This window comes from Necator americanus, chromosome II (assembly GCF_031761385.1).
Source record: "Necator americanus strain Aroian chromosome II, whole genome shotgun sequence".
Classification (NCBI taxonomy): Eukaryota; Metazoa; Nematoda; class Chromadorea; order Rhabditida; family Ancylostomatidae; genus Necator; species Necator americanus.
Window position 1 is genome coordinate 17,457,119 of NC_087372.1, and position 22,297 is coordinate 17,479,415.

General features: G+C 41.4%; 2 protein-coding genes across 3 annotated transcripts; one reads left to right on the forward strand and one right to left on the reverse strand.

The window, feature by feature from the left end:
* Positions 1 to 3,200: 3,200 nt before the first annotated feature.
* On the forward strand, positions 3,201 to 10,874 carry RB195_018193 (uncharacterized protein; the record flags this gene model as incomplete). The annotated part of the gene is made up of 10 exons (XM_013444037.2): positions 3,201 to 3,278; positions 3,361 to 3,490; positions 3,558 to 3,613; positions 3,772 to 3,901; positions 3,963 to 4,083; positions 5,205 to 5,377; positions 5,451 to 5,513; positions 5,596 to 5,685; positions 5,813 to 5,940; positions 10,728 to 10,874. 10 exons carry the CDS (start codon positions 3,201 to 3,203, stop codon positions 10,872 to 10,874), a joined length of 1,116 nt encoding a protein of 371 aa, XP_013299491.2.
* A 9,253-nt stretch (positions 10,875 to 20,127) lies between these two features.
* Positions 20,128 to 20,674, reverse strand: RB195_018194 (uncharacterized protein; the record flags this gene model as incomplete). 2 transcript variants are annotated; one of them, XM_064185528.1, is made up of 2 exons in its annotated part: positions 20,128 to 20,445; positions 20,540 to 20,674. In XM_064185528.1, the coding sequence occupies 2 exons, from the start codon at positions 20,672 to 20,674 to the stop codon at positions 20,128 to 20,130; spliced, it is 453 nt and encodes a 150-aa protein (XP_064041408.1). The 2 variants fall into 2 exon arrangements, with proteins under 2 accessions (XP_064041408.1, XP_064041409.1); XM_064185527.1 differs by lacking the exon at positions 20,540 to 20,674 and having other exon boundaries at positions 20,128 to 20,424.
* Between the last annotated feature and the right edge of the window lie 1,623 nt (positions 20,675 to 22,297).

The following is a 22,297-nucleotide window of genomic DNA, read 5'->3' on the forward strand; positions in this document are numbered from 1 at the left end:
CTGCAGGTGGGGCACAGAATAGGGGTAAAATGTAGTAGGGTGGGACTGTCTGACGCACCCAAATCGAACTGCTTTGCTACTGTTTTCGGGGAACGGTAAAGAGGGTCCCGGCGGATTCTCCGCGAATGTCTCCGAGACATAACGTGCACAGTGGATATGCCGGCGGATACGCGAGCATACCTCGAATCACGCTCCACTCATTCATGAAGAAGCAGACTACCGTCTTAGATGTTCTTCTAGCCACAGAGACGCAGAAAACTGCGGAGTTACAAGAAAATATGCAAAGAAGAGTGGTATGAGCTGTCGAAATTAAGTCAAAAAATAATAGTGCTAGATAGAAGTACGTGGGATTTTGAATGGTGTTCTAATAAAGAAAGGGAGTGAGTTTGGCTTTATATCACCTTCAGAAAGTCTAGAAATCTTACGAAATTTGAACTCTTTTTCTTCCTGTAACTTCAAAGAAGTCAGAGATATAGAAGGTCCCTCTGTCCAGAAATAAATTAGGCTACAAAAATGCTTGGGAGTTACAGGATAACGATAATTCTCATTACCGTTACTTTTGAAACCTGGAATGTTTTTTCTAACGAAAACTTTTATGCACGTATTTTGAAGCTATTAGATACATCCTTATCTCATATTTCACGTGAGGATTTCTCTTGCTTCTGGTACGATTACTAAATTGAGATCACCTCACGTCACAAAATTGCAGTGAATGTGTATGATTCTCCAAAACAATTTATTGGATAGTGAATTATATCCTAGCCGGTGATGCAGCGTATGATTAGCGGTAGGTAAGCAGAGTCAGCTGTTTAAGTGCTAACGAAAATGAATCTCTTTAGGACATGCACCATCGCTAATTGCTCTGACGAGGCCTGACCGGGGCATGCTCGAAATTCCGTCGGGACCCTCTTTACACGCACCCACTGTTTTCTTGCGGAACTTCCACTGTGCCAGTACTGTACCTGCATTTAGAGCGCGATAAAAGTCATGGAGCACAAGTCAGCATGGAGTCATAAGTACCTGAGTCAGTCAGGGCCCTAAAACTTAAGCATCAATCTTCTAGGGAGGATCTACGACCATATAAGTTGAAACTACTAAGGAAAAGAAAACGGAGCTGGAACTACTACTCTCTTAACTTTACCTAATCTTCCAAACAAGGGGAGAATGTAGTTGCAAGGCCACTCAGTGGCACCTTTACTTCTGGACGTAATCTGTCTTACTTTTTTCTCTTAGTAACTTTAGCTCACATGTCATAGATCCGCTGAAGCTAATGCTTTGGTCTTAGGACCCCTACTGATTTAGTAATTTACTTCCAGAAATCAGGGTGCCACTGAGTGGCCACCCCCAACTACGTTTTACTCCGAACAAGTTTACGAGAAATAAATAACTAAGTAATATCATGTGTTACTTCCAAAGAAAAAAAGAACCGAAAATGACTTCTACAGCAATCCACGATCACTGAGCACGCATGCAACAACTTTTATTCACACATTCTCGATTTGTATTCGCAAGTTAGTGGCCCTAAATAGGGCCGTTGTGTTAGCCTTTGTTGCGCACATTCGCATGCTCCGCGACTTTAACGGGACTTCTACAACTGGGGCAAAGTCGCTCCTTCCACAGCAATCAACAATCAGCGAACCATTCGCCGAACTCTTCCTTCGACTTCGATGCAAGCTGCGGCCAAGTAGTAATCAGTAATCTGAGTAAAGCCACGAAGAGTCAGAAAGTTAGAGGCACCCATTAAGCAAATAGAATGATTTAACGGCGAGAACGGTTAACTTGTTCTATGAGAGTTTTCGCTTATTATTTTATGCTCCATGACCTTCATCGCTCTCTGAGTGCAGGTACAGTACTAGCGCAGCGGAAGTTCCCGCTACGAATCGCCTCAGGTAATCGCACTAAATACAGTAGGAAAGCAGTTCGATTTGGGTGCGTCAGAGTGTCCCCCCGCGCCACCTACATTTTACCCCAGAATAATTGGTGGTGAATACTCGTCAACATGCTTCATAGTTCTGTCAGCCAGCCCACTCATACCGTTGAATGCCGCATCACAATACTCGCAGCAATATACTGATTTTCCTGATGCGGCAATTTTCTGGTTCTTTTACTCAGCTTCGAGTTCCGCGATTTGCTCTAGCGAATATCCACGGACTTCAGCGCGGTGCCTCTGGATTTTTTAACCCTTGTCTGCATCACAAACCGGGCATACAGTCATGGCTGTAGTAGAATCAGAGCAATATAATTTGCATATGAATAGGCAAGCAAAGTAGTGTAAAAAAACTAAATTTGCGTGTGGCATCCATAACGTAAATTGAAGATAAGTTGTTAAGAACAGAGATAATAAGTAGTTCGACTAATTCGATTGAGAACAGCCTCACACAATGACTGTACGCTCAAATGACCTGATGTTCTCCTTCCAGATCACGGGCTATAGAGAGGCCTTCTTTCAACACCAGTAGGCAAGAAGTGTATCCTGTTCTATTGGGGGTCATCAAACGTTCGTGTGGTTCGTTTCTAAAAATGCCTCAAGTCGGCAGAACTTGATCTTAATTAGGTGACAGTATCTTAAGGGAGATATCAGGTAGAAATGTTACGGTATACATCAAGCCTCCCCTCCAGAACATCCAATGGTTCGCATGATTACATGCATGCGTCAACAAAGGATGACAGGAGGCACAGCACACGATGTCAAAGAAAATGTCAAAAAGAGGAAAAACGTTGAAGATAGAATATCGCAGTGTAGTTACAGAGATTAGAGGACAAATTGTACATCTGGAAAGAAAAAGCACACAGTGAGAGTGAGTACTTAATCGTATATCACTAACATGTAAAAAACAATCAACATGAACATGTAAATGAAAAGAAATCATAGAAAAGGAAACTCACCTGGCTGATAGTGTAAGATTGGAAAGACGTATTAATCAAAATCAGAAAATATTATTTCAGATGGCGTAGGACCCTTTGTGCTGTGTGTAGCATGCACACTTCGTTTTGTGCGTCATAGCTGTAGGCTGTGAACTGGATGTGTATTTTTCGTAGTAATCTGCAGGTACTTTCCTTCATCCTCTAGTGTTCTTGCAATTGATTTGTCCCGTGAATTATGTTGGTCCCTTTATGATGTTAAGCATCCTTGCTCACCAATGACAGCATTTCTCCTTATTATTTGAATCGACTATTTATTTATTTATTGTGTCTTAATCATGCATGTTTGTTTGAGATCTATGCCGTCCGCTGCAAAAACTAAAAGTGGAAGGATATTCCGCGCACCTACAGATCAGGTCGGTTTTCCTTTGGACGTTTTTTGTGGATCTTCGTTTAAATTTATGGATGTTTACTGACACTGCTGCTGTATTTTTATAGGCGAGAAAGCTTGAACGAAGGCGTGAGAATAAAAAGAATAAGCGCGATCGACAACAGATCCGTCAAACTATCGCTAAATGCTACGATGTCGATGATTCTACCACCAAAATGCTCGCAATTGAAAGGCAAAGTGAGTTTATCATGTTTTTAGGGGAAGAATATTGCAACATGTATTATTTTTCATATTTAATTTTTAGTTCTTGGTCTTGATAAACCCCAGTTCCACATCGACGTTCTTAGGAAGAAACAGCGGGTGAGAGTTCCTGTTTTTTTTTTGTTAACTAGTATGAGTCTGTAGTCATCAAATTTAAAGTCAAAATACGTTCATTACACATTGAGATTTTTATTAGGTAGAGTGAGGGAGCGGTAGAGGTGGCCCTTTCGTTTCTTCTTCTTTTATTAGGGGTTTAGACGATCATGGACATGGTGAACAAAAGGCGTTCTGTGCTCCAAACGCTGAAGGACGAGAAAGAACTCAAGGAATTGAATGAAAAGCTCCAGCATTACTACTCAGACTGCAAAAAGCTGCAGGCTCTTGCTGGTGCGCTTAACTTCTTGCATTGTGCCACTCACAAAAATTTCTGCTACGTTTCCATATTTAGAGCAAGAACGACTTGCTCGCAATGCTGACGTTAACTTTATCCCGCTGCCTGAAGGAGAACAGGCTGAAGGTGAGTTGCGTAGGGTGCAGATCATGGGTCCACAACCTTCAGCTCCTGTCAAGTAAGTTTCAATTTTCATTTGAGCTTCTTAATATTCTCTTATAGCTTCTGGTATCTGTTTTTGATGCTCGTGTCCATCCTTTTTTCAAGTTTCTGATTTGCATCATTTTAAAAAATATTCTTAGACGTTCATCTGCCTTATTGAATAATAATCTGGGCCTACGTCAGATTTCTTATTGTGCAACATAACATATTTTGCACAAACAGGAGGAACACTATTTTGAGTTCGTCTCTGCTTTTTCTACGTAAGGCCTGACAAGTGCTTTACAGGGTAGTAGTCCCACAACATGGCTCTATCCTCCCGCACTTTTCACTTATTCCTATCTATTTCTACTTCACCTCAATCCATACCAATATTACTAGGAAAAGTAGCTCGTACAACAAATCTAAGGAAGTTGATATCACTTTTTCGATTTCATGTCATCAGCTCATTTTCTCGTTCGCAGCTTATGGGAAAGAATTTGTATCGATAGGGGTAACAAAATACAGTCGTTGTAACTATCCGATAATTAAAGGGTGTTGTTCAAAAGAAGAAAGCAAAATAGTTCTCTACGTCGGTAATCTTTTCTAAGGTTATAGAGTATTCCGGTCCCTTAACACTTATGGACCTGATCTAGCTGTAATTAGATGTGGTGGAATGTATATCTCCTTATCTTTCTCTTTTAACGGTTTAATTCAAGTGCTTGTTGTGTTTTCGCTTGGTATTGCTGCTTTTCGCAGTGCACCAAACTGCAAGTTTTTCTGGTTTTATATATCGTAGAGGATGAATTAAAACTATTCTTCCAATTACTCTTGATGCATCTTTCTCATTCGAAGTTATTGCTTTAGTGAACATTATTACGACTGATAATGTATGATGGCATGCACCCGCTTGCACCCCAAATTGCATTTTTTTCATGAATCTTCTTTGAGTTAGCGAATTTATCAAGGAGAGTTATTGCATCTATTGAAACTTCAATTGAAGTACTCCAATTGAATGTTTTTTTTCTCTCCAAAACAATACCTGCGGCCACCTGCATCGCTAGAGAGGAAAAAATGTCGAATTTTTCAAACTAACATCTGCTTTTTGTACCTACCGCCCTTCGTTGTCTTTTTCTTAATGCAGCCGTAATGTGTATTTAGGAAAAAAGTCGAGTTCAAGTTGCCGAGAGGTGGACCTCGACGTCAAGGCATTCGTCCGCCTGGTCCTCCATGTGGGCTTCCTCCAGAACTTAGTGATAGCGAAGGAGAAGGTGATGAACACGACCCATATCATGTCCCATTACCAGCCGATGATGATCTAGCCCCAGTAATTAGTGAGTTTATTTGTCTTTCTTGACCTTGTATGTCTTCGGAAGTTCTTTTGGATCTAACCTTAAATCTTTCTAGTTCCTGATTTTGATGCACCGAACAAGTTCCCTAAATTTCCTCCAATCATGCCTTTACGCCAACGTGAGTTGCAGTTTTGGTTCCTCATGTTTTCTCTATTTATCAAACAAAGTACCTGTCTATCAAAATTTCGGCCTTTTTCTAGCTCCTGGTCCTCCTCCTCCTGGTCCTGTTCCCCCAAGGTTCAATCCTATGGGGATTCCAATGCCTCCACTGCCTGTTGCATCAAATGATGGTGAATTTCTTCTACATATTGTTAGGCGCAAGTTTGCAGCTTCCAGATTTTGTTGGTTCATAGAGTAGCGTGCAGCTATCTTCTAAATTGGGCTAAATCAATATATTAACGTGTTCTTACTTTTCAGGAGGTGCTGTTATTTCATCAGCTCCTGTTATCCGCCGTGATAGAGAACAACCGGTCATTGGTCCTCAAGCGCCAACAGTAGTTTCAGCCGCTCCGCAGCTGAGAAATTTGCGCAAAGAAACAGTGAAGGTATTCTTTTTTATTGTGAAGTGACTGGTTGCTCGTCCCATTGTTGTTGTCCGTTAATTATCTCATGGAAATGGAATATGGAAAATGTCGCTCTCATGTCTTGATTGTTCTAATTGTAACATATATTTGGCATACGCTTCCTCTCACGTTTCGTTCGTATTAATTTTCTGCGAAATTCCATCATGTGGATTCACATGCATGAATATTTGATTTTGCAAATTCTACAAATATTATAATATTATTATTAGACAAATATTAGCCGAACATAATCATGATGAACAGTGCTACGAAACCGCCATCAAATAATTTCGTGGCACTGCTTACCTCCATGATGTTCAGTTACAAATGCAATATTTGCGAAATTGGAGAATGCGAAAATCTTTAATTACATAGGGTACAGGCCAAAAGTGAGATTTGACGATAGTGAGATCAAGCTTTATTCCTATTCACCGATAAGCACAAAATTCTCGAAATCTGCAGGTTTGATTTGCAAGCGGACGATATTGCAGGTAATAGTTGAGCCATAACCAAGATTAGTATCACGCTTTATTTGGCTAGCATTATGGCCTACTCTAATCCATTCTGTGCGGAGAGATTGACGAACAAATAACTTTTAAACGCAATTCCTAACATACAACTATCTTCTCCTTCCAGCGTTAACATGGTAAGAACTATTGTCTTTATCCAGCGCCTGGTTACAAATAGTTGAGTACGTGCTGGTCAGATTCACAGTGTTTCAATGTGAGATCCTCAGCGTTTTCCTGCCTGCCTTCTAACTTGCATGACTGTGAATATAATCTCAGAGAACTGTTTGTCAGATCATTTTGGAATATTTAGCATTATGATGCAAAGCTTTTAAGAATATATATAAGATATGTGGTTCTTTCTCTTTTCTTTTTTTGCCCGCGCAATGTGCAGATGCTAGGAGAACATTCCTCTCTTTCTGATTGTTCACTAGCGTGAAAATTTGTAGACATCATAAACCCCAGGCTAAATTTATCGGGAACCTCAGTCACCTTGATCACTTTGACTCCCGTCGTTCTCGAACTGGTCGAGCGAGCGCTAGTGATGCTTCTATTTGTCACGGCGGCGTCCCAGAGTGAAAAAGTTAGACTATTTGGTCGGCGATCTTTCTGTAGTGTGCCATGGAACCAACTCGCTCACGGCTCTGCTCCGACGGTTGTCGTTGAAACGCATCACGTGTCAGACCTACCTTATTTTGCTGTCCTTGAAAAATGCGGCGGCGTCTCATTTTTTCGATCGCTGATGTAGCATAAAACTTCGAACCTCGTCCCTCACTTGCATTAAGCGGAATACTCCTACCATCACTCTTTTGACTGAGCGTTCAACGACGCTCATCGCATTTTCTTCCTGCCTAAGATTGATTTAAGATAAGTGCCCAGATTTCTGAAGCATAGGTTAAAGCGCGAAGAACGGCGGTGTTGAATTGATGAGCACGAAGCTGCTTGTTCTTGATCTTCTTCATTACATCCTCAATGCTCGTCAAGCTGGTCGTTTCCTCCTGCACAGTTCGGGGGTGAGGTCGTTTTTCATGCTTATTTCTCGACCGAGATGAACCTAGCTGGTGCAATCAAATGCATTTGTTCCGCTGAGCGTAAATGAGGCATTCGAGATCCATCCGTTACGTATAATCATCGTCTTTTGCAGATTTAGCTGAAGATCGGTGCATCCACATGTTTCGTCGAGCTCGGTCAGCATTCGTTCAGCTTCGCTGATGCTAAATGTTATCAAAACGATGCCATCAGCAAACCGTAGATTTTGTAGCTGCCAATTATCAACCTTCACTCCCATGTTATCCCTTTCCAATCCTCGCATTGCTTTTCCTAGAGTGGCACTGAATATTTTGGGTGAAATTGTGTCACCCTGACGAACATCTCTATTTACGCCAAAGATGATATTTTTGTAGAGTGGTGAAATTCTGGTCGAGAAGTTACTGTGCCTCTCAAAGCACCTTTAAAGTATGTACTGAGAAGGGACACCCCGATTGTCCAAAGCCTCCATGACCGCTTCCGTCTCAACTGAGTCAAATGCCCTCTTTAGGTAGACAGAGGTGAGACAGAGCGACATCTTGTCTTCTCGCGATACCACGATGAGTTTCGAAACAGAAAAAACGTGGCCAATCGTGCTGAACACCTTTCGAAACCCTGCTTCACCTAACACCTTTTCAAACCTGTTAAGGATCACTCTTGTGAAGAGCTTGTAGACTAGGGATGGTAAGCAGATTGAATGATAGTCGCCGATCTCATGTGGATCTCTCTTCTTATACAACAGCACGGTCTCGTTGGTCTTCCACTGTCTTATCTTGTCAGGACCGGGTGCTGTACGATTTCATATCGACAGTATATCGATAGTATGTCGTAATTCGGACTGGAGAACTTCTGGAATAACATGTCCATTTTCGCTTAGACGGTGACGAGGCAAGCGGGCATGGATGTCGAAGAGATCAGAGCAAGAGCAAGATAATTTTCTCCAATCCCCTTCTCAGCGCGATGGTTGTTCCATTTGTGTTGCGGAGAGCATCGTTGTCTTTCGATTGGCGAATTCTCGAATTTCCCGCCTCTACAGCTTCAACACTTCTCCTCTTCTCTCTCTGAGGTCTTCTATTATGAGTTCGGACGTGAGTTCTTGGTTGCCTGCAACTCGTGCAGCTCCACGCTGACGTATCAGCTCTAGAGTTTCCGGAGACAGGCGTCTCCTGGTGGTTTAGAACTTTGAGCCTTTTTCGTGGGGTCATGAACGTTTTCATCGAGCCGATCGTATTAATCGTCGATGTTTTCTATGACGGCATCTTCCCAAAAGCCGACAAACGAAGCAAGGAGCTCCAGGTCGACGATTCTGAAAGTTCGCTTTGTGAACTTCGCGGCTTTTCTCTTCTCTGTGTGAAAGAAAATACTTCTCGAAGAAGGCTTTGGTCCGATCCCGTATAAAACTTCGGCACAACAACGATATCCGTCAAGCAAAACCTTTTACTGACGATGATGTGGTTAATTTCAGTATGGTATCCTCGACCGGGTGACGTCCAACGTAGAGAGGAGGGCTTCTGGAATTGCGAGTTCTCATGGATGGTTTTATTCGCCATGATGAACTCGGAAACCTTCTCTCCTGTTCATTCCATTGTAGGCCGTAGGTTCCGATGTGAAGTTCCTCAGGCGTTCTTCTGGAGCCAATGTTGACGTTAAAATCACCAACAATGACCTTGTAGGCGTGGTTTTCTTTGTAGAACTTTTCTATAGAAAGCAATCCACATGCTTCCACTTCTTCTTCGTAGCTAAATGTTGGACGAAGCGACGAAGGTTGTCGAAACTCACGTTGGACTAGACCACTTTCTCATCCGTAGACGTCCGATTTGTTCTTCTCTAGTCCCATGAGTTTTTGGGAGAACGTTACGTACACCCAGAGTGGATAGGTGGAGGTTATTTGTTGGAGGCGACTCCAAAGCGCCCCCTTGCACCCATCCCCCCTCCAGTCCCTTGAATGCAGGCTTTTGGCCGAAACGACGTGCGGGTTACAAGGAGTCAGTGCTGGGACAACAGAAACATAGAGCACGTCTCCTGAATCCACTTGCGTCTCATGTCAAGCACAGGTTCGCTTTTGATCTGTGATTACCCCCCTATCTGCCACTTGGGAACACGCCACATAGCCGCGCGACTAACCGGCTGTGATCCCCCTAGTGAGGGAGATCCGTGGTCATCGCACACAATTATTCAAGTTACTTCGTTCTGGCTTAAAGGCAACATACCACGAATCTGAGGTGGTGCGGATTTCAGGTGGAGTATCTGTATACGGGGTCGTAAATTATGGAGACGGGGATGGTTCCGCTCATCTTTCCTTGCATCACTGCAAACAGCCCCCTCCAGAATGCTGTTTTGTACGACGCCATCTATTGCAACGCTCCACACCTTGCGCCGCCTTCGCATTGCGATTCGTCGAAAATCAATTTAGACTGCCCCGATAGGCAGTAAGGGACGCTACGCGTGCAAAGGTGGCGCGCTCGTACAAAACAACATTCAGGGTACGGCTGCTGGCAGTGATTCAGGGAGAGATGAGCGGAACCACCCGGGTCTCCATAATCTACGACCCTGTATACGCATACTCCACCTGAAATCAGTACCACCCCAGATTCGTGGTATGCTGCCTTTAAAGGCAGCGTATCATGAGATTGGCGATGTTCAGGTATGTATGGGAAAATATATAGTTTGAGGTGTAGATTACGAGTATGAGTCCCTCCTGATCCTGCTGAAAAACAGCGTGGGAAGTTTGGGTTTGTTCCTACGAAGTAGGTGAAAACGCTTTACCTTGTACACCCGCCGCATCCACGAGCGTACAGCCGAAGATCAATGACGTCCCCCACTATCCTATTCAAGTATAACCATTGAATTGGATGCTAAAGAGACCAGAGCGTGTACAAAGGGTTCCAAGATACCTTGCACGAACAAACGCCTTTTTTACGACGATTAGGGCAAATTGAGTCGCTCACACTTGTAATCTACCCACCGGGCTCTATATTTTCACGTAGGTTTCAAAACTACGTCAGTTTCGTGATAGACTGCCTTCCTTCGAATTATCTGCAGTGGTTATATTTATATAATAATATCGAGGATCTATCTATTCAATTAAAAAGGAAGAATGTGTTGCGATAGTTTGTTCATTGAAAACTAAACGCAACCTAGTATTGCATTCAGAGGGCACCTTCACTCTACTTTCCATTCTATATGTTTTATTTCTTCCTGTGAATTGGTTGTTTCATACCATTTTACTTTTTTCAGCTTGTACCTGTTGTGCTCAAGCGCAAACCTGCAGGTGTTCGTCCTAAACCTGCTATTCGGCGGCCACAGACAGAAGCAACACAGCAGGCGAAGACTACCGACGAAGCCTATAATGAATTCATGAAAGAGTTAGCAGATCTCATTTGATTGTATATTTATCAACTTAGATTCCAATGATTACCTGTTTTTCGCCGTTGTCTTATAAGATGAAAACTTTCGCGTTGTTTTTTCGTCATGTGGTTGTTATGTTTTGCTCGTGTTAGGAACCGTTCACTTACATGAATAGCTAACAGAAACACATCTAGATACCGGTGTGTCTGCTTCTTCTTCTTTTTCAGTGTTTCTTCCGTGTAGTGGCGGGGTCCGCTTTTCTTTGCACATGAGGTCATTTCGTTCGGTCGTGCGCTTGATCAGAGTGGATGCCAACTAAATTCATTTCAGTGTAAATCGTATCAACCCGGGCATTTGGTTGCTTTTCTGGTACATCTCATCTACATCTATTGCTGAGAGTGTAGTTATCCTTCTGGAGGACTTTCGATTCATGGTGCGTAATTGGTGCGACCGTACCATCGGAGGTGGACTTCCAATTTGAAGAAAGAATCTGAGAAACATAATGAGAGCAACGGACTTTGGACATATGGAAAAGTACATCACGATGAAGCGCCATCCGTACAGTTGTCATGTATACGAAGATACGGAGCGACACATATGTGTAGTTCATTCTTCAGCAGTGTGGTTATATGCAAATTTTGACTTTCGATTTGATTTGAATTTAATTATGCCACCTTTGCTCATTGTCTGGATTGCTGCGTCGTAACTTCCTTGTCTGGATTGTTGCGTCGTAACTTCCTCGTAACTTCCTTCACTAGACAGGCGATGCAGGAAAATGTCGCAAAAGGATTTCTTATTATTGCTTTTTCAAACACACTGGGGATGGTTACAAATTCATCATCCTTGTTGTTGGTAGACAATCCTGTTGATTCATAACCAACATCTAGCGTATCTAGCGTACTCGCAGAATTTTTACTCTGTATGGAGGGCAAACGTCTGTAAAATTTGAAAAAAAATAAAATATCAAAAACCAAGAAAAAAAAACAACATAGGAAGAGTTGCTGAACGCCGAAAAAAGTCATTGAAATTGCTGGGAAAACGACGGGGAGTGTATTTTTAATTAATTTGTTGGGATTATTCTGTTTTAACAACCGAAAAACGATAGTTCCTCAGTCGACTATAATTGGTCGACCGGAAAATAGACCGTTCCTGTTTTCAATTCCAATTTATTTCCAATTCAATTTCAACACAATCTCAACATAATCACCTTATTGCCTCGTCTGTATTAAAAAAGAGGGTCGAAAACGCTGTTTTTGCCCATAAACACTATTTCAGTGAACCGAAAAGAGATAAGAATAAATAAAATTTAGAAAAATCAAAAGCATACTACATTATGAGGCAAAGCACTCTCTATCAAACGATGTAAGACATGTAATTACATCGGTGAGCAGGCTTAAATTTGAGAGAATATAATATGATTTATTCCCGAACCCATTTCTATTACTATATCTCTATAGTAATCTAGTAAGTATCTTCTATATGCTTCGGTTACCATCAAGAAATTATTGAAAGACGAAACACTTACATTGTTCTCTATTGGTAATAACCGTAACTAACATAGGTTTGTATTATTCATTGTTCCTTTTTAAGCTTCTCTTCAGAACTTCTTTTTTGTATTACTTATATGGAATAAAATCCATCGACAGAAAAGAAATTTTTCGTCCCATTTGACCTAGAGAACTTAAAAGAAGCACAAACACGAACCAGCAATTAACAATTGGCATTTCCTGGGCCTAATATACAAGAGACTTTGATATTTGGTGACATTGAACTGAACACCCACAGTTAACTGCTTGAAACGCTCTTTACAGAGAAGGTGAAATTGTGAAATTGGAACAATGTGAAAAATTTCTTTAAAATGTTCGGATCTATCCTTCACAATGTTTCAGTTTGGCTGCGAAAAGCAAATTGAGAGCTGAATCGCTATTCTCCCATGTCTAGTTAGAGCATTACGTTTTTGGAGGAAACATAAATTCTTTCTTTCTTATTCCGTTAATGCTTCCATTCACTAGTACGGTGTCTAGAATTTGAATTGGATGGACGAATAGGAGGTTTTCTGCGGACTGATATCAGAAGTAAGGAATTTTTTTTAGGTTAGTTCCTCATAATAGAAGATCTGCCTTATTGTTAGAAAGGGAGAGGCGACGATTTAGCTGTCGATTCAGATGCATTTCTCATGAAAACATAGCGAGCTTTGACTTATTTCAAACATCACATTACAACCAGAAGATCCGACATCCTTAAAAGCAGAATGTTTTGTACCACCGAATCAGCGCTAAAATTGAGTAAATCGGCGTCAGATGTTGCACCTTCGAAACGGCACAACAGAAGTTGGATGAAACGAGATGCGAAATCTCTTCCCTGTATTTTCACTTCTCGGACTTCCCTTGTAAAATGATTAGAAGCACTGGTTTTTCAGAGGTTGTTCTTTCAGAATTGAAGGGGAAAGAAGTGTATAAATCATAATCGCATTGCACCGCTTTAGATTATACTTATTTCCTTCCGAGTGTATGTTTTCAGAGACGTTGCGAGTGTCCTGAATGCGAAGCCAATCACTATTTTCAGGGTGAGTTTTTTCAGCTAGTCTTCGATCATTTTCAAATTCGGAGTCCAAACTAGACGGATTCTAGTTTAGATCATGTAGAAATGGATATTTAACCTACAATTGCTGCGTAGTAGCAATTTGCAGTCTTTAAGTCATCGCTGCGATCACTCCCATAAATCAAACGCTACAACATAACAGCCGCGCACCGCGTCTGTCTACCTCTCATTTTCTTTTTCGGTGTTCTTCCAATCTGTTACATCAGCAGTTGCTGTAGGAGAGTGATCACACTCTTCTTTGGCAAGTACATAAGGAAAAGATCAGTAGTTTATGCTGATGAGGAGATAGGAGTTAACTACCGCTGCTAGTCCACTAATCCGCAGGATTTAACCGGTTTCGAGAGATGAACACTTTTACCGCAGACCCGTATTTAGCAAAACATACACTGGTACCAAACAAGTTCTGACTGTTTTCTTTTTTGGCTCCTTCAAATGTATGGCATTGATGAGACTATCATAATGCGTTTCTCTCTGTGCTACCGTTGTTCCTTTTATGCTAATTGGAACTCTTGAATTGCATTTTTTATTTCCCAAAGCCGTTTTCTATTTTGTTACTTCTCACATCCCTTTCAGTGATTCTTTTTCTTTCTTTTTTTTCTTTCAGTCAACGTGAACTTATTTTCTTTCTATCACAAGTGAAAATTGTTCTCCAAGGATGAACACCAAAACAAGAGATTTGCTGAGGTCGATGTCCAGTTCTTATCGATGCGCACTGTTGTAACATTGGCCTTCCTTCTTGACTATCAATTCGCTTGATTCGCCATGATTCGCACTCATCGATGTCAATCGACCCTGTGCATTACGGAGACGTTAGGTTTTATTGATCCGTTCCTTCGTTGCTTTAGAAAAAAAATCCACCGCCACACTTTAATCTGTCAATGTGTGAATCGCTTTGTACAATAAAACCGATAAAACATAAAACAGTCCATGTAAATTAGGGATTTTGGTACTCTCCTCTATGGTGTTAGAAAAAGGATAGCGAATCCAACATTACACATTCGAACAACCTAAGGAAAAGGATGAAAGTAACTGCACCTGCAAATCTAACCTTTTCGCCGGAAAGATAGCTTTAAGACAGTTTTTGTTAGCTTCGGGAATAGTAATCCGTAGTTGTTTAGGAGATACAAGATCACATAAAAACGCACACGTCATACAAGACCCTCCAAACAGTTGTCGTTTTGTGCTTATTGGACGAAGACAGCGTTCGGCGAAATTTTCGGTAGTGTGTTCACTAATTTACTAGAGAGAGTTAGAGATGTAGTTCACAAGTATGAACGGAGAACCTCTTGCAAATCTACCTACAAATAATGGGTCTCTCGGGGAGAGGCGCTAACAGGGGGCAACTCTTGACATCCTGATTGTTGACGAAGCAAAAAGCACAAAGTGGATTTCATTGCTCGTGAAGGCGTAGAGTAACGTAATTATAGCTGTAGTTCTAATTGCTAATTGTAGTTCTAATCTGAAGGGCGGATGTAGTGTAGCGGTTAGAGGTTCCGCTTTCTGCACAATCGATCGGAGGTTCGAATCCGCCCTAGTGCTCAACAAGCCTTTCATCCCTCCGGGGTCGATAAATTGAGACCAGACTTGTCTGGGAGGATAAAAACACTGACTTGACACATCGGCTAGCCACCGCAAGTCATTGTATAGGCCACTTACACGTTCGTAAACCTCAAGCGACTCTGAATTGAAGTGAACGTGGGGGCGCATCCCAAGCGGATTGATCAACGCCAGAAACTTTATCCTTTTATCCTTTAATTCTAAACTAATTCTAATTAAATATATATATATATGTAACAACTAACAAGCTATAAAATGGGGTTGGACGGATCCAACAGTGTGCAATCGGTGTGCAGTGGCATCCAATTGCTTCATGTGGATTTGGCAAAATCAAATCAAACGAGACGTTGTAAATCGTTCGATAGCCGTTGCCACTGCGCGTGGTGCATTCTACCTCTATGACTTCGCGTATCTATTTCCCCGCAAGTTTATGTGTATGTTTTCTAGTAGGCACACTATTAGAAAACACAGACAGAAGTATTTCGAGGTTTCAGGTCACGAGAGCATTTGAACTGCTTCCCCTGCGAATTTGCCTCAGGTTGGTGACATCCTTTCTTCAGAAATGGGAACATGGAAACACCCGTGCAAGCGGTTGCTCGAATAGTTGCCAACAGTCTGCATGATCTGACGTGGAACATTATCTTCATCAGTACGATGGTGTCGTTCACGTCATTTTATGTTAGTACGTCATTACTTGCTAATTGTTGGGAAATATCGAATTATGACGGCATCGAAGGAGTACAGGTGAAAAAATCAAGTCTGAATGTTCTCCAAATGTGGAATTGATGCTTCTAGGAAGAAGACTATGAAATTTTTCGTCTATGCTTACATTTGTCCTTAAAAAACGAATGAACCCACGCTAGAAGAACATGATTCTAGTTTTGCAAAAATGCCACTACCACTACTAATTTTTTCAAATCTATTATCAGTAAAGGTTAGCGAAGCGACCACCAGAGAACTCCAGTATATGCATGTCAGTGCATATACTCGATAAAAAGATCTGTCGTATCAGTCCGCCTAGGATACACCAACGCGATTGACTGTAATTCGGAATCGCTGAGGTTATGGGCGCATGTTGTATTCGCTTATTTATTCCAACAGTCCTATAATCCTCCAGTAACTGGAGCGCAAAAATCTGTGATTACAGTGTCAGACGCCGGATTAGCTCGAGTTGATAAGCATGACCGAACCAGCGAACCAGTCAGTAACAACATATCCTGCGGAACCACATTTATGGATGGATGCCCTACGTGATGACAGATCTATGTGGGGCCTGAGCATCCATTATTGTATAGCGCAGGTATAGACCATCTCGACCGCGCTACCCCGATTCTGACCCAATAAATGTTCAGAAGTGTACACCTTGCAAATAGCATAGCATCATGAAGGTTGACCACGTTTTTGGCGTGCCACGCGCTTTTTGACAACGTACAATGTTCTAAGTTCCTGACACACTGCACACCTCTGATTCCGTTATTTCTTTGTCTACGTTAAGTTTAACTTTCAGAGCTCTATAATGGCATCAAAGATGTAGTAAAGAAGAGCAAAAAGATTAGAATTTGTTTTCACCTTTTTGAGAGCGTTATTCCTCCATTTTCAATAAACCATTCGTTTATCTAGCTAAAGAAAAATAGTCCCTTTTTTGCAAATTTTCAGCTCAAATCTAAAACCAGTCGTGATGGTTCTTGTGTGTGGTCGGGTCTCGTGATGCTTCTTTACTGTTTTTTTTTTTTGAAATAGAAGCATTGTAGTACAGCAGCAGTGAATTCGGAGCCTTCTTTGTAAAGATATCATACTACTCCTAGAATAGAGAACACAAGTTTGATTATAAGTGTATATTTCTTCGACACTGCAACGAATTCAAAAACATTCAAAACATTAGGTAAAGGTCTTCTACCCCTTTCCCCCAACCACTAATCTAAATGTACCAACACGAAATGTCGTGAACGTCCCTGTGATACTGATAGAGATAAGAGTCACACTGCGATACTTGCAAAGCGGTTGACAGTTGTCACGAACCTAAAACAGTTCTTCAAATCCCATTCAGCTCCTTACCGAATCGTCTACTCGTGTACCAATGAACCCACTCATTACAATTTCTTGCCGCACCTATGATATTCGTGAGACTCCCTCCTCCTCCCTGGCGCGGAAATCTTCCCATCTTTCTATTTTCATGTGCCCATGCACCATTCTGACGCCGTGGGTGTCGTCCCATCCCATCTTTCTGCTTTCTGGTGCCGATGCATCAATTTGATAAAGTTGCGTTCATCTCTAGAGAAGTGGAACCCGTTTCCCCGCATAAAATTAAATTAATTGTGTCTGTGTGCTTGGATGTCACGATTATTAATACTTTCAGGACATCCAGGCACACAGACACACACAGACTAAACCTGTTGTTATATAGCACGGTGTCATGATATGATTTGATAGTGTATTGTATGACAAGTAGGTAGGACATGATGGAGATGAAAAAATCAGATCATTATCTGGAATGGTGATCCCGCAGTGCGGAAAGTGTGAGTTGTCCGCATGTCCGTCGATCCGTCTTTAAAGGCATCACCCTACGAATCTGAGGTGGTGCAGATTTCAGGTGGAGTATTCGCGTACGGGATGGGAGACTATGGAGAGCGGGGTGATTCCGTCCATTTCTTCCTAATTGCCGTAAAAAACGGCTCGGAAGATACGGCTTCAGACGTTCTGGCGCACTATTTCCTACAAAGAGTTGGACCAGACTCTCCATAGTCTCCCATCCCGTATACGAATACTCCACCTGAAATCCGTACCACCTCAGATTCGTGGAGTGATGTCTTTAAATTTTTCCGGTCGCTCCTTTCTATGACCTCCCTCACTGGAACCATTTGTGTTAAGACTGTCACAATGTGCAGCCTTAGTGTCGATATTCTCCCGCGTTAAAGCATTACTCAACGAGCGACTGCAATGGTGTGACACATGCGCGTACATTGATAACTGCATTAATTCCAACATTCAACACATCAGTTGTTCCTGCGGACTGACTTTCTGAAAACTAAACTGGTTACAATATCTCTGGGTTTCCGTGACAGCAATGCAAAACCTCTTTTTGCATTGCTGTCACGGAAACCTAGAGATATTGTATTGATATTGATATAGATCTTTTTGCGCGAAATGTGTTGCGTGTGTGCGCGAATGAATCTCGTACATCTGCTGACGATTTCAAATTAAGATAATTTGATATGAAGAAGGTTGTAATCGTTCGCTGTTCATCTTTGATATATCCACTTTTACGCACCCTTTAGGTTGTTGGGAGTCCCTGAAACATCCGGTTTGAAAAAATGCCACTAAAACAAGTTTCACTTTCATGAAAATTCAAGTCCCAATTTTTGAACTGTTTGCTTTCATTTTAAGGATGCTTGAAATTATCACTGATGACAGGTTCAAGTTTTTCCAAGCACACACGAAAGTGGTTCACATGAGGTAGCTGTCCCATATATGCATCTACCTCTATTTCTTTAACATTTCCAAGATGCTCGTTTCTTCCATAGAATTTCTGAAAAGAAAATTCTCAAATATTTTGCAACTTCTCTAGGTTGGATTTCACTTTTTGCAGTCAAATTTATGCAACTAATTTTTAAGAATGAATCAGCTGATCCTCCTTTTATTGGTTGCGAATTTTAAATGATTAAATGAAGAACAAAAACTAGCGAATCAGAAGCGCCTGCATCTAACTAACGTACAACCACAGAAATTCGAAAGGCGAAACAGAAAGCTTTTCTCCGTAAACTCCTTACACCCTTAGATTCTAAACCCATTTTATTGGCTTTCACTTCATATTTTGTACGAGCGTAAAACCTCAGCTTCAGCAAGTCAGCCTGTCCTTTATGTAAACACGTGGGGTAGTCGTGTTTTAGCTGTGATACTGGCAAAGTATGTACACCGCAATTCCTAGTAGTGGGAAGAAACTCAAAGTCAAAGATTTCTGCGAATGCTGTCGTTGGCTGGTTTTTTTCTTGTCAATAATGTACTCACTGGTCAAGCAGTGGTACACATATGTATACAGCAGATCCTAAATTCTGATAAGTGCACAACTAATTTTACTCTCAGTCGTCCCTAGTTTTACGGTAGTGGTTTTTTGAAATGTGAGATATGTCGAGTTTTGCATTACGTTGGCTGATTTTTTTCTTTGTTTCGTCAACCATCAACCCGTCAACTTTGGGCAACCAACCAAGTCAATTCCAACCACAACATCTCCTTTCGGTTCCATTTCTGGTTGTCATAGATATTACGCATTTCACTGTTAGCTCAAATGCAAAAAAAAATTCCTGCTCATGAGGAGTTGGGTCAACTGACTGTGCCTGAGGGCGAAAGCAAAGAAAGTTGCCCAAAGTTTAGGCACAACTGTTTTTTTCTACACTTCTAATACGGTTGAGATGTCGTCTCGGTACACATAGTATCTCGGATCTTTGGACTGCTGCTCCAATAATTATCAAGCTGTAACGTGGAGTTTTCATGAGTGTTAATATCTATATTGCGTGAATACGATGGAATATATGAATGATGAATTACACAAATTCACTTATGCAGTGAATGATTTTAAAACATGAGAGACACAGCACACTCCTCATTCGTAATCAAATAAATGTATAATTACGTATGTATAATTAATCAATTATAATGTATAATTAATTAATTAAGGGTCAAGGGCATATTAGCTATTACTTATTAACTTGCGGCAAACAGGAACGCTTTCGCTATCGATACAGTTACCAGCGAACCGTGTTCATCGGACCTACTGCGTCCGCGGGGAAGGTGGCCATCGAGGTTCGAGATTCCTGACGCACAAGGCGATTCATTTCATCTAGGAATGGTTGAGTATAGAAGAAAATGCAACATTTTCGAAAGAATTGCCAACAGAAAATTTATGGTATCTTTCAAAAAAAGTCAATTTCTCAAATATTGTATATATTCACAGGCAATTAACAACAACAAGCAAAGTCACAGGCGAAAATTACAACAAAAGAATGAGCAGACCAAGAATGTGAGACCACATTTAATATGGTTCTACTTCTTAGTGTTCTTAATGTTGTGCCAATTCTGCCCAATACCCCTATTCTTCTTGATGCGTGCAAAACTACTTTTTATAATGCCCCAAGGCTTAACCCGAAGCATTGGCAAATTTCCTCTCCAACATTTCTTCAATCCTGGAGATTCGCAGTTCAAGTCTTCCAAATCTCGCATCCACAACGGCACGTTGTTCGCGGAGCATCGCCGTTATTTCTTCATGATGTTCGCGAACTAGAATGATCAATTCCTTAATTGCTTTGCATAAGCGGAAGCTCTCCTGTTGATCGTTCTCTCGTTCTGAAGAGGTGCCGCTACAGTTAGCTACGGAGAAGTTCTTCCTCATGTCGCCATCTTCTGTCACATTTTTAATTGCCGCATCACAGGCCATTTTCGAACTAAGGAACACTATCTTGAAAATGGAGAAACAGTTCAACGTACGAAAAGGAACAAAAATAAAAATACAACGTTCAGAACAGAATCAAATAACAATAAATATATCTAACCTTCGCGCGAAAAACTCTTCCCTGGCACCGAACCTTAGTAACTAGTCCTACGATGGGAGTTCCTGCGACAGCTCTTACTGATATAATATTAGCACTTTTAGCACACAGCAAAAATACAACAGCATGGGTCGACATGTCGGTCGATTTGGGATGTTGCCAGTAGATGCAGAGTGCTGCCTATCTGTAGCGATCAATTAACACGGTGGTAAGTCCGCCGCCTAAGGTTATTACAAAGGGACCTGGTCAATAGAAACATGCCTAGAAGGTGAGCTGCTAACGACTTATCTACGTGTTTGTAACTCTTTTGTTCGCTACAATAACATCATTCATGTTATGCGCAGAGAAGGGTGATCGTTAGCTGCGATTCACGGGGACTTCAAGAGAAATTTCAACCCAGAGATTACGTACAGCCAGGTGCAGTTCTTACATAAGAAAGCCATGGTAGAAGAGTCCCTACAAAAGAGAAATGGTACCTTTTCCCTTCACTTGCTCCTCGTCTCAACATCCATGGAGGAGCTATCTGAATAAACAGCGAAAGCCACTGCGAAAATCCGTCAGAGGGGAAACAGCCTTATGAATTGAAGTATATTGTGTGATTCTGCTCAGATTATTTTAATTTGGAGCTCTGGAGATTACCGAGTGTCCAAAATAGAGAAAAATGGAAGGAAAAGGATGAAAAGTGGGATTTTCGAAGTTTGTGCAGTTCTAGTCTACGAACAAAGTTCGTCAGCTCACACATATAATAAAAGGATAAAGTCACTGACGTATCAATCCACTTGGGATGCGCCAACGCGTTTTACTGGAATTCGTAATCGGAGGTTTTGGAAAGAGTGTTGGCCTATATAATGACTTGCGGGGGCCAGCCGATGATCAAGTCAGTGTTTTATCCTCCCAGACAACTCTGGTACCAATTTATCGGTACCCCGGAGGGTTGAAAGGCTTGGTTTGCACTAGGGCGGTTTCGAACCCTCGACCGTGTGGCTACAACGGACCTCTAACCGACTGCGCCACACCCACTCCTCACATATACGAAGTTATCATGAAATTGATATATATATATATATATATATATTTACCCAATAGCAGTTTTATTGGCTGTTTTGATAACTTTTGATTTTGCAACAAAGGTATAAGTAAGGAGAAACAACAATTTTACACAGTAGTCAAATCGCACAGCGAGAAGAAATAATGCGTCGACAATTCTATCACGTTGCCTTCAAAATTTCCTCGACGTTTTGATGAAATGTTGAAGTTTATTTCCTTGAGCATTTCTCCAAGTGTGTCTCAAGCTATGCTAGGTTGGAATAATTACCTTTTTGGCGAATGTCTAGCGACATTTCAATGATATTTTAATTTTCGGATAGGTCTCAAAGATAAAGTGGCCGGCCATGCCGCACCTTCACTCGCCGTCGCTTTTTCAATGTCCATGCATAGCATCGTACCTTCTTTTTTGACTCTTGACGTCGAAAGTCAATTAAGAATAAAGAAAAGGAACACAATGTGCCAGAAGAGTTTTGGAGATGTTTCTTTGAAATTATATTTAAGTCATAGGCGGCTTTTTGCTCAGCCTTAATGCGTATGAACAAGATCGGAGCAAATTGTCCCACATCACTCTTTGTTTTGAAAATGGGAACGTTCCAGCGACGGCGAGTGAGCGTACCCGAATCACAGTATTATACAATTTTTATTCTCAGCTTGAGCCTGGAAGACCTACAAACTATTTAAAAAAAATCTGTCTTCTCGGCGCAGGTGGTTGAA